Source organism: Telmatherina bonti (assembly GCF_933228915.1).
Source record: "Telmatherina bonti genome assembly, chromosome: 7".
In the NCBI taxonomy this organism is placed as follows: Eukaryota; Metazoa; Chordata; class Actinopteri; order Atheriniformes; family Telmatherinidae; genus Telmatherina; species Telmatherina bonti.
Window position 1 is genome coordinate 33,118,320 of NC_136625.1, and position 12,879 is coordinate 33,131,198.

Here is a 12,879-nt window from a genome sequence, read left to right on the forward strand (position 1 = left end):
ATCAATATTCAGGTTGGGTTGAAGGCCAATGAGTAAAAGTGAGTTTAAAGACGGGTCCTTAAAATAAACAGTCTGTGAGTCTGATGAATGGGCAAATGTAGGAGCAACGATAGAGAAGCAGAGAAATAAGGTGGAGCGAGACCTTTTTAAACTTTAAAAGCAAACATAAGAGTTTTGAAATGGACTCTCAAGTGCAGACAGCAGTGGAGTGAAGCGCCAAGGAGATGTTCACAGATGAAGAGAGGAAAAGAAAGACAGAAAGCAACAAAGGAAGAGACAAAAGAAGAGGAAAGATCAGGCAAGAGACGGAGCTCAGAGAGGAGATAAAAGAGGCTGAAGTCGCCTTTAGGGGAGTTCAGTCTGGCTGCTTTAAAGCTGGATTTGTACTTTAAGGACAGCGTAGAAGAAGCTGTTTAAATCTTCTCTCATGCTGGAGCATCGAGCTACGCCGGCACGGTGCAGGTTTTATTCTGGATCTGAAGGTGCAATCAGCTGATTCCGGTCCTACTGATACCTGACAGAGGTCTTTCAATGGTTCGCTTCAGTTCCAGCCGGTATTTCCTGACAGCCAGCATGGTGCAGGGTCTTAACAAGCTCATGGAAGCAAACAAAGATATTGTGGGTTTAAAAGAAAATAAAAAGAGAGATGCTCTCTGCACAAATCCAGACCCAGAGGATCCAGACGTCTAGAGGCATGTTATCACAAACTGACCAATCACAAAGGAGCACTTCAGCGTGACCGTGCTGTACAGCACGTGTGCACGTCAGGGCCTGAAGAGATGCACCTCAAGCCTCCATGAAGCTCACTATGGTGACACCACCAGCCTTTCGCAGATGCTGCACCAGTACAAACACAACAGAACTTATTTGGTTTGATACTCAACACAGGCGTAAGGTCAGGTAAGTATCCGGTTCACACCTGAAGTGCCTTCGATGGCTGCTGTCCTGCGTGTTTTCAGCGTTTCCTTGACTCAGAATGAATGGATCCAATAGATAATGAAGTTTTGCACAATTCTAATTCATTTCAGGCAGGTGTGTTGCAGCAGGGAAACACTGAAAACCTGCAGGACAAACGCAGCTGGAGACACTTTAAACATTTTAAATCTCCGTAAATGTGGTACAGCCTGTTTTTACTCAAACAACAGATTGTTTTTCATTGAAAGGTCTGAGGATTTTGTGATTCATGAACTGTATCGTTTACATCCTCGGTCTTCATGAAATCTGCACTGCTGACTGTTTTCAGTAAGACAGCTTCAACGTTGCAATTATTTTACATTACATAACACAGCTAAGCTCTCACTCAGTATCACTTAATGAGTAATTATTCACAATTTTACCACCTCTGTAACGTTGCATAATTGCATTGAACTGTGGGGTATTTGCTCTTGCATGAAGTTAAACCCAATCAGCTTAGTTTTGCGATAAAACTTTGAATAAAGAACAGTTGACAAAGTAAGAATATGTTTCATTATGGAGATTCAAATCTTGATTTTAAAGCTTTTTCATGTATTTAAAGTCCATCTTCTTCAGTGTGTAGAGTAGTAGTAAAGACTCCTGGAGTCATGTCCAGGCAATCCTAACATATTATAAACAATCTTCACCTTTTTTTTGTCATAATTCCTCTTTAATTCAGTTTTGGCAAAATTCTTGCACATTTCAAAGTTTCACAAATCATCTTTGTAATTTGGCTTCAGATTGTTTTCACGCTAACAGTATTCTGCATACAGTAGACACACAGTGTTTCAACCAATCCCCGCTGCAGAGGCTCCATCAGTCCACGAAACAAAACATTGATGTGAAAAAGCAAAGGCTCAAAAGTTGTACAATCACCACGTTTTCCTCCCCCAGTTTTCTGCAGATGAGCTGCTAATATTTCACTGTGATGCCTTTAATGTCCAGCATAATTCAACAGCTTAATATTTAACATCCCACAATACAACATGCATGTTTAACACCACTGATTTGGCCACATAAAGTGACAAAGCAGCACAGAAAAATGGAACTGAAAAACACGGAAGGACTAAATTTGATTTCATTAAGGAAAGAAATGTGACCTGAGTTCAGGTTAAAACAGAAACAACGAGCAGATTGAGAGAAAAAAAATCAAAGCATCTTCCCATATGAGTATTTTCTGGACCCATTAATGCACTTTGGCCGTTTCTCCTCATCTCCTGTCATAACAACGTGCACAGGGTCATGATGAGCTCTGCTTAACCCCACTCCACCCACTGTAACACAGCAAAAAGCCTGTGCTGGTGGAGAGTATTTAGCTTGATACAAGCCATGAAAATCTGAGTTTCTATACCTAAACTCAGCTTTTTTCCCCTCCTTGTGGTGCTCCTTGCATGTCTATCTTGTGTGTTATCCTTTCTCTGGTGCTCACAGGAGGCATATCCTCCTCATTTCCACCTGACCTGCTTATATATGGCAGGCTGATCTTCATCCAGGGCTGCAGGGTGCTGTTCTGCTTAACCCCACGCTGAATCACATAACATGGATTTCTAACAAGTTCAGTTCTCTGGTGTGTTGCAGCAGGAAAACGTACAATACCTGCAGGATACGACCCTCAAGGACCGAGAATCTGGTGCACGTGTTTAGAGTTAGCTCGGTTGCTTGTCATGTTCTTTGTGTCATGCTGGATTCATCTCGTTGAATTTCATCGTTTCTTCAGGTCCAGTTCTCTTTGTGTGACAATATTACGCTGAAATATAATAACAATCCTCTCTCTGTCACAGTAAACACAAGTAGAAATATGCAAATACAGCAAAATCACAGATGAAATATGCATTAGTGTTGACTGGATCTGCCAACGCGCCACAACACGGGTTACAGGAGGTTGTGGTGAACAGGAACATCGGCCTGGACTTATCGATCAGGATGAATGGAGACTGGTTTTGTTTTATTCAATGTTTTATGTCCATGCAGCTCATTTCTGATGCTGAAGCCAGTTGGGGCTTTTCTCTCCGTTGCTGATGGATTCATTCATGTTTCACAGTCGTTTGCTCATTCACCGAGCTGTCAGCTGACATCATCGCCTCGTGAGGCGCATTTGGCTTAAAGCCTCTTCGCATCACAACAACTTCATTAATGTTAATAAACACGTTGAAGAGAATCCTGGTTTCACGGTTGGTTAAGTCAATAAAAAAATAATGTGATAATGTGTAAAAAGAACTTCCTTTATCAGCTGCTGGGAGAAAAAAGACCTCATCTTGCAGCCCAGTTTTACGTCATCATCAGGAAAATGAGAAGTTATCATTCCAAGTACACGAAGAAGCTTCGGTCGCCTCTAGATTCACCTGTCTTCCGGATTTGTGCACTCCTGGTCCAAGCCTACAATGGACTTTCCACTTTCACGCTGGTGACTGTAGCCGTGAAACACCTCTGGAAAAGCCGCTCAGGGTCTGACGATTCATTATCCGAGTCCACTTTCCTGCTTGCTAGGTGCTTTCTGAATCCCTGCAGACCGGAGGTGCTGGTCACTCTCACATGACTGGGACCCTCACTGGGATCTCCTGCTGAAAGAAGGGCACAGTCAGCTGTATGAAATGCAGCTCAAAGCCATCAACCATTACTGTCATCATCTGCTCTTCCTGAAAGTCTCAACCTTCTGAAAAGCTTCTGAATGAGCAATTATTTTTTCATTTAGACTTCAAAAGAACATCTTTTCATTTCAACCTCTTATGCTTTGGCCATATTTCTTGATATAAAAAGCATCTTAAAAAAGAAAAATTGATCCACAATAATAGGGTTCTTGGGGCTGTCCTTGAAGTCTTGGGACATTAATGGACCTCAGAGGATGTTAAAATGTTAAAATGTTCTCTATGTAACTACGGCTCAGTAAACTGAGGAGTAATGGGACATTTCTGCCCTTGCCGGCTTTTTAATTTCCTTATTAGACAGAGGATGACTGTGTGTCCATGCATACGGCTGACACTGATCATTTTGAGCAACAAAATCATTTCTAAACATTTATAAATTTTACTAAAATACTCTTGATCTTCTTTTTTTATTACATTAGGATAAGACTTTGAGCAGAAACTGAAAATAAACGGCAACATCATCAGGATCATTTCTGAGAGAAAAACCTGATGAGGACAAATAGTCCTAAAGCAGAGGTGTCCAAAGTTGGCCCCCGCTGTCCTGCAGGTTTTCCATGTATCCCTGCTCCAACACACATGGCTTCCATTAAATGGATCCAACAGCCAATGAAGTTCAGCACATTGACTGATTAGTTTGAGTCAGGTGTGTTGGAGCAGGGACACATGGAAAACCTGCAGGATTGTGGCCCTTCAGGACCAAAGCTGGACACCCATTTCCAACAGAGAGCTAATTTCCACACCTAGTGTATTAGAAAACACACTCTCTGCGTACTGCTCAGGGTTTGGGCCCATTTCTGCTAAATCTGGAAGACGGATAGACAGACGGACAGACAGTTTCTTCTGTTACTGCATCAGTTACACTCTTAATTCTGACCGTATTCAAGTGGCTTAGCTATCCATCTGCAGATGCAGAAAATGGAGAAGTATCACCCCAAATCATGGTGGCGGTGTTGAGTTGTATAGAAGACAAAAGACGAGGTAGAAAACTCCAAATGAAGAGAGGAAGAGGCAGAAGAAGCTGATGGGAACAGCTGTAGACATGGCAGGAGCACGTAAAGAGAGGCTGTGTGAGTCAAAATGCAGAAGTGAACTCCACTAGTGGATGACCTGACTCATTACCATGGTAACGTAAAAGACACATGAAGTTGTCATGATCCCTGTTTTTTGTTCAGTGTATTGTTTTATGGGTCATGTCTTGGGCTTACTATGGTTTTTCTTTGACCACTCACTCCTGTCTCTGTTTCAGGTCTGTTTACCCCGCCCAGTCTTGTCTGTGTCTGCCCCCGCCTCCCTGATTGTTCCCACCAGATTGTGTTTTCAGCTCGTTAGTACCCTGTGTTTCTGTCTTGTTGCCAGTTCGTCGTATCTCTTTGTTTGAATTCCAGTTGGGAGTTTTTTGGGTCACTGATTCTGTTGGTTTAATAAACCTTGTGTTGGCCTTTCACTGGATCTGATTTCTGCATTTGAGTCTCAGCTCTATGACAAGTCCATGACAGAAGTATGAGAGCTGCGTAGCATGACAACCCTGTTTACGTACATAAAGCATTAATGGAGTTTACAGATGAGGAGTCTGAGGAGAAACTAAGGTTATGATTATGTACGAACCGCTTGTGGTTTCTCTGCCGGTCTATGTTAGGACCCTGAGTCTGCTGGCCTGCAGGGTTTTTATGTAAATGGAGAGACTCCAGATCCCACCAACAACTGGCTGCCATCCCGCGGCTCCACCCACACTATTGTGCCTCAGGATTGGTGGGCGTCTTCCCAGTCTCTTCTTCCATTGGCCATCCCAAAGGAGCCCTCCCTACCTGGATCATCATCATCTTCATCTCTGACACAGTTTGCCACTTTCAACTTAACTGATGACACTGGTTTGCTGTAGAGTTACAGATCTTTTGGTTTTGCTTTTCCTTTGTGCTTGTCCTTGGTTACAGAGCTTTTGTTTTCTTTTGTTGTTGGATTACTCCTATCAGTGAATGTTTTAGGTTGTCCCTTATTGTTTTATTATTTTTCCACTTTGTAAATAAAATCCCATGAAACTTCATACTTAGTTGCCATTTTCATTTTGTGTGAGGTGCCGCCTCAGCAATAGAGGCACGGAACACAGCCCATTCAGACTCAATGTCCCCCGCCTCACTCGGGACATGTTCGAAGCTATGCTGAAGGTGGGGGTTGAAGCTTGCTCTGACAGGGGACTCAGCCAGACGTTCCCAGCAGACCCTCACAACACATTTGGGCCTGCCAGGTCTGACCAGCTTCCTCCCCCACCATCTGAGCCAACTCACCACCAGGTGGTGATCAGTTGACAGCTCCGCCCCCCTCTTCACCCGAGTGTCCAAGGCATGTGGCCGCAGGTCCGACGATACGACTACAAAATCGATCATCAAACTGCGGCCCAGGGAATCCTGATGCCAGGTGTACATATGGACACTCTTATGTTGGAACATGGTGTTCGTTATGGACAATCCATGACGAGCACAGAAGTCCAATAACAAATGTGGCTGGGGAGAGGGAAGTCTGGGCTTCCCTGCTTAGGCTGCTGACCCCGCGACCCGACCCCGGATAAGCGGCACGAAGATGAAGTAAAACTGAACGCTGTTGCATGCTTGACATCAACTTACTGAATAGGAACAGAAGATCTGTATTAGAATAAATAAAAACACAGATTTTTATGTACAAGATTAATAAAGAAATGAAAATCTACCTCATCAGTAAAGGTCAGGGATAAAAACGATTCAGTGATTTTGAATATCGATATAATATTGTAACACAAAATATTTCAATATTTGGATATATCAATATTTTCTTACATCCGTACCACACACTGGACTTTCAAGCGTCTTTTGGGTTGCCATAGTTGTTAAATCAGCTCATCCACCTCTGGGCACTGTTGGGTTTGGCGTTTGGGTTTGACTGGTAACAGTGATGTTCCACTATAAAGTCGTTTACAGCCACCAAAAACTCCAGAAGAAGAAGAAAAGAACCACAAAGTCTTTTGTGGTTCTCAATTTCTGCTTCTTATTCAGGTGCTTTATTGGGGGGGGATTTCTGTGTCATCTTTTTCCTGTTCCTTTTCGTCTCTCATTTGTTCCTTTTGCTGGTTGCGTGTCAGCTGTACAACTCAACACTGAATACGTGATTGCTGGTGGTATTGCTCCATTTTTGCCTCAAGTGGCAGATAGTTCAGCTCCTTGAAAATGGACTAAATGACATGAGGAACTGAAGGAGGAGATGGACTAAACTGTCCATTTGTCTGTGGGTAAAGGGCACCAACGCCGCTGACACATCTTTTCTTTCAACAAGATCCCCCACCTATCAGGCGAGGGTACAGTACGCTGGGGAAATGCAACAGAGATCAGGGTTTACCAAACTAACCCACTGAACTGGTCACATTGCTGGTAACAGGGCTGGACTAAAACTAAATGTGGAACCTGACTCACTGCAGCTCGGAAGTGGAGCAGCGGCATGTTTGAATTAAGGATGGCGAAGAAGATGGAGCCAATCCCAGCAATCATCAGGCGAGAGGCGGGGTACACCCTGGACAGGTCACCAGTCCATCACAAATGTCTGAATGCAGCAACAGCGACATTAAAAACCACTTGGCAACCAGACAGAACACAGACTGCTGGACGTCCACCATTCTCCTCCTTTGTTTTTGTGCTGCATTTTTCTTCATCATAAATCAGTAAAAGTGCTGTTCTGCTAAGACATCACATGATAACGCAGCTGACACTTCTGTCGCTGTCCGGCTTACACCCTGCCTATCCATTATGCTCTCTGTCTGTAGTTTAACAAGTATGTCTATTTTAAATGTCACAGCCTTCATAGTTTCATCCATCCCCTACGCTAGCATGTTGTTTAGCCTACAGTGAAGAGTTAAGAGTTCCCCTCTGAGTTCTGACGTCTTTTTCATACAACACACATTAACATTCTCAAAAGGAGACAGTGGTTGCTTCTTCTTTTTTGTTCCTTTTGTGGGTTGCACATCGGCTTTACTGTGAAACACTGCCCCCCGTGATCGCCTGCGGTATTACTCCATTTGCTCCATCAACACATCAACAAGGGCCCAGAAATTACACGAATAAATGATGGAGAAGACAGAAAGTATACTCCATCTCTGTCTTCTGAGTAGAACATAAATAGGCTACAATTGCACAGTTGGCTAGAAATGCAACAGAGAACTGAGTTCACCGAACAGTGCCGTACCAAACCAGACTACTTTGTGGAAACAAAGCTTTAATGTCCCAGTGGCAGATACCCCAAGATACCCAGGAGGTCCGCATCCCGTCTGGTTAGAGCAGCCTGACTGACTCCATATGATACAACAGACTGATGTATATTGTCCCTTAACAGGTGTGTAGTTGAGCAGGAAGCATTTGTCCCACATGCATATTTCATTTCAAGATAAGGTTAACTGAATCATGTGCGTAAAGCTGATATTTCCCACTGAGGGTGCCACCAGAGAACACATTAACACTGCAGCTGGTGTTACTGCAACCCAACAACTATAAAGCTATGGTAAATACACAGAAACACACACACATAGGTAAAAGATATTTATAAAACACACAAAGAAGCTGAGAGCTTTGCAAGACACACATCCTGACCTGGCGCTCTAAGGGCTAGGCCGTTGTCAAGGCGACTGGGTTTGGTGGCAATGAAGAGGTAGCAGAGGACACAAACGGTTATGAGGAAGGCAAGGAGGACCACCGCTGCAATAGACAGACCGACCATGGCACCGACACTAAAAGGAGAGAACACAGACCCATTTGGGAACACACATTAGAGGGTAAAGAGCATTTTGTCGAGATGGAGACGGAAACTTGATGAAAAACCAGCATAAAGCTTTCAGTGGCTTATATTCTGTACATTTTAGTGTAAATTAGTAAAATATAAAAGGACAATGGCTTGGTAATGATCATAACAATAAAACTTACCCAGTGTATGGCTCAAAATATATAATAATAATTAATATTTGACTGTATTTTAATGTGCAATTTAAAACATTTTACAAAAACAATTTAAATGGTAGCCTTCGTGTGTAATCTATCTTCAGATGGAAATTAGCTCGAAAAGCAACAGTATGAAGGCACATTTTTTCTGATCAGTGCCGCTGTACATGTATCCTGCTCAATAAACTAAATAAAAAATCATAATTATGATTCCAATGAAACCATTTCTAAATGTTTGCAATAGTTTGCAAACCAGAGAAACTGAGAATGGGCGGGGGGAAAAAAGGCTACTGTGAAAACAATGCTGTTCAAAACCATGAAAAATAAACCAAAAAGACGAGTTCAGGAAAAAACAGCTGTTTTTTTTTTTTTTTTTCATTGAAACTGTGTTTCGCTGAGCAGCCTGTCTTTCTGAGAGGAAGTTCTGGCTTGTTTATCAACTTTCAAAGCAGAAATGCAAAATGAAAAGGATCTTTTAGGAAATAAAATGTATTATGATTATATTGCACCTCTCAAGTACACATGCATCACAAAGTGCTTCACAAAATGCATCAACATCATATTTTACGAACAAGGGATCAGGAAACAGCGCGCAGCTTATCTGCATATCTTTAGGAAATGTATAAAAAGCTGAATTACACATTAATAAATGAGAGAAGGAAGGAAGCTGCGCTCACCTCAGCCACCACATGTAGCCATACTCATAGGGGAAAAAGCTGTTGGGGTCATCACAGCAGTACTTCACGTCGTTAAATCCACAACAAAACACCGCAAAAGCCGCGTTTCCCGGCTTGGGGCAGGAGAAAGCCTCCACAAACACACCGTCTGTGTTGTAGTAGCTGCTGCATTCAGAGCTCATGGTGCAGACAACAACACGGGAGCAAAGACAGGCAAAGAGCTTCAGGACCAGCGGGTTCAAGTGAGGAGGAGGAATCCTGCGTGACCGCGTGAGCCAGAGGAGGAGTGTGTTTCTTCACCAAGACAGCGATTCATTCCTGCTGAATGGGCTGGAAGAGAGACAGCAGAGAGAGAGAGAGAGAGAGAGAAAGCAGGGAGGCGGAAAACTTTGAAGAGAATGCGGCTTGTCCTCTCTCTCTCGCACGCACACACACACGCACAAACCCACGCACAGGCTTGCGCACGTACCAAAAGTTTTTATGGACAACGTAGTGCAGGATTTACTGCGGGTGGAATGACTAATTAATCCCTACGAGGACAAATTGGCACCAATGTTGCATTTTCTAGTTAAAAAATCACTTCTGGACCCCCGACCCTGCAAGATTAAACGGTTATGGATGGATAGATGGATGGAAGTGTGGATGGATAGATGAATGGAAGTGTGGATGGATGGATGTGTGGATAAATGGATGGATGGATGTGTGGATGGATGGATGGATTAATAGATGGATGGATGATGGATGGGTGGATAAATGGATGGATGGATGTGTGGATGGATGATGGATGGATGTGTGGATGGATGGATAGATGGATGGATGGATGGATGTATTAATGGATGGATGGATGGATGGATGATGGATGGGTGGATGGATGGGTGGATAAATGGATGGATGGATGTGTGGATGGATGTATGAATAAATGGATGGATGTGTGAATAAATGGATGGATTATTGGATGGATGGATGATGGATAGATGAATGGATGGATGGATGGATGGATGGATGGATGGATGGATGGATGTGTGGATGGATGGATGGATGGATGTTGGATCGGTGGGTGGATGTGTGGATGGATGTGTGGATAAATGGGAGGATAGATGGATGTGTGGATAAATGGATGGATGGATAAATGGATGGATGTGTGGATGGATGTGTGGATAAATGAATGGATTAATGGATGGATGGATGATGGATGGATGGATGGATGTATTAATGGATGGATGGATGGATGGATGTGTGGATAAATGGATGGATGTGTGGATAAATGGATGGATTAATAGATTGATGGATGATGGATGGGTGGATAAATGGATGGATGGATGTGTGGATGGATGATGGATGGATGTGTGGATGGATGGATAGATGGATGGATGGATGGATGTATTAATGGATGGATGGATGGATGGATGATGGATGGGTGGATGGATGGGTGGATAAATGGATGGATGGATGTGTGGATGGATGTATGAATAAATGGATGGATGTGTGAATAAATGGATGGATTATTGGATGGATGGATGATGGATAGATGAATGGATGGATGGATGGATGGATGGATGGATGTGTGGATGGATGGATGGATGGATGTTGGATCGGTGGGTGGATGTGTGGATGGATGTGTGGATAAATGGGAGGATAGATGGATGTGTGGATAAATGGATGGATGGATAAATGGATGGATGTGTGGATAAATGAATGGATTAATGGATGGATGGATGATGGATAGATGGATGGATGTGTGGATGGATGATGGATGGATGGATGTGTGGATGGATGGATGGATGGGTGGATGGATGGGTGGGTGGATGTGTGGATGGATGTGTGGATAAATGGATGGATGGATGAATGTGTGGATGGATGTGTGGATAAATTAATGGATTAATGGACGGATGGATGATGGATAGATGGATGGATGTGTGGATGGATGATGGATGGATTGATGTGTGGATGGATGGATGGATGGATGGATGGATGATGGATGGGTGGATGGATAGATGAATGGAAGTGTGGATGGATGGATGTATGGATGGATGTGTGGATAAATGGGTGGATGGATGTGTGGATGGATGTGTGGATAAATGGATGGATGTGTGGATGGATGTGTGGATAAATGGATGGATTAATAGATGGATGGATGATGGATAGATGGATGGATGTGTGGATGGATGGATGGATGGATGGATGATGGATGGGTGGGTGGATGTGTGGATGGATGTGTGGATAAATGGGAGGATAGATGGATGTGTGTATGGATGTGTGGATAAATGGATGGATGGATAAATGGATGGATGTGTGGATAAATGAATGGATTAACGGATGGATGGATGATGGATAGATGGATGGATGTGTGGATGGATGATGGATGGATGTGTGGATGGATGGATGGATTGATGGATGAGTGGATGGGTGGGTGGGTGGATGTGTGGATGGATGTGTGGATAAATGGATGGATGGATGAATGTGTGGATGGATGTGTGGATAAATTAATGGATTAATGGACGGATGGATGATGGATAGATGGATGGATGTGTGGATGGATGATGGATGGATTGATGTGTGGATGGATGGATGGATGGATGGATGGATGGATGGATGATGGATGGGTGGATGGATAGATGAATGGAAGTGTGGATGGATGGATGTATGGATGGATGTGTGGATGGATGTGTGGATAAATGGATGGATGTGTGGATGGATGTGTGGATAAATGGATGGATTAATAGATGGATGGATGATGGATAGATGGATGGATGGATGATGGATAGATGGATGGATGGATGATGGATGGGTGGGTGGATGTGTGGATGGATGTGTGGATAAATGGGAGGATAGATGGATGTGTGTATGGATGTGTGGATAAATGGATGGATGGATAAATGGATGGATGTGTGGATAAATGAATGGATTAACGGATGGATGGATGATGGGTAGATGGATGGATGTGTGGATGGATGGATGGATGGATGATGGATGAGTAGATGGATGGGTGGGTGGATGTGTGGATGGATGTGTGGATAAATGGATGGATGGATGGATGTGTGGATGGATGTGTGGATAAATTAATGGATTAATGGATGGATGGATGATGGATAGATGGATGGATGTGTGGATGGATGGATTGATGAGTGGATGGATGGATGGATGGATGATGGATGGGTGGATGGATAGATGAATGGAAGTGTGGATGGATGGATGTATGGATGGATGTGTGCATAAATGGGTGGATGGATGTGTGGATGGATGTGTGGATAAATGGATGGATGTGTGGATGGATGTGTGGATAAATGGATGGATTAATAGATGGATGGATGATGGATAGATGGATGGATGTGTGGATGGATGGATGGATGGATGGATGTGTGGATGGATGTGTGGATAAATGGGAGGATAGATGGATGTGTGTATGGATGTGTGGATAAATGGATGGATGGATAAATGGATGGATGTGTGGATAAATGAATGGATTAATGGATGGATGGATGATGGGTAGATGGATGGATGTGTGGATGGATGATGGATGGATGGATGTGTGGATGGATGGATGGATGGATGGATGAGTAGATGGATGGGTGGGTGGATGTGTGGATGGATGTGTGGATAAATGGATGGATGGATGGATGTGTGGATGGATGTGTGGATAAATTAATGGATTAA

The 12,879-nt window shown here is 43.3% G+C and overlaps 1 protein-coding gene across 1 annotated transcript; it reads right to left on the minus strand.

Moving 5' to 3' along the window:
- Positions 1-3,330: 3,330 nt before the first annotated feature.
- On the minus strand, positions 3,331-9,407 carry LOC306758546 (protein shisa-like-2A; the record flags this gene model as incomplete). The annotated part of the gene is made up of 3 exons (XM_079243873.1): positions 3,331-3,512; positions 8,204-8,340; positions 9,226-9,407. 3 exons carry the CDS (start codon positions 9,405-9,407, stop codon positions 3,331-3,333), a joined length of 501 nt encoding a protein of 166 aa, XP_079099999.1.
- Positions 9,408-12,879: the final 3,472 nt, after the last annotated feature.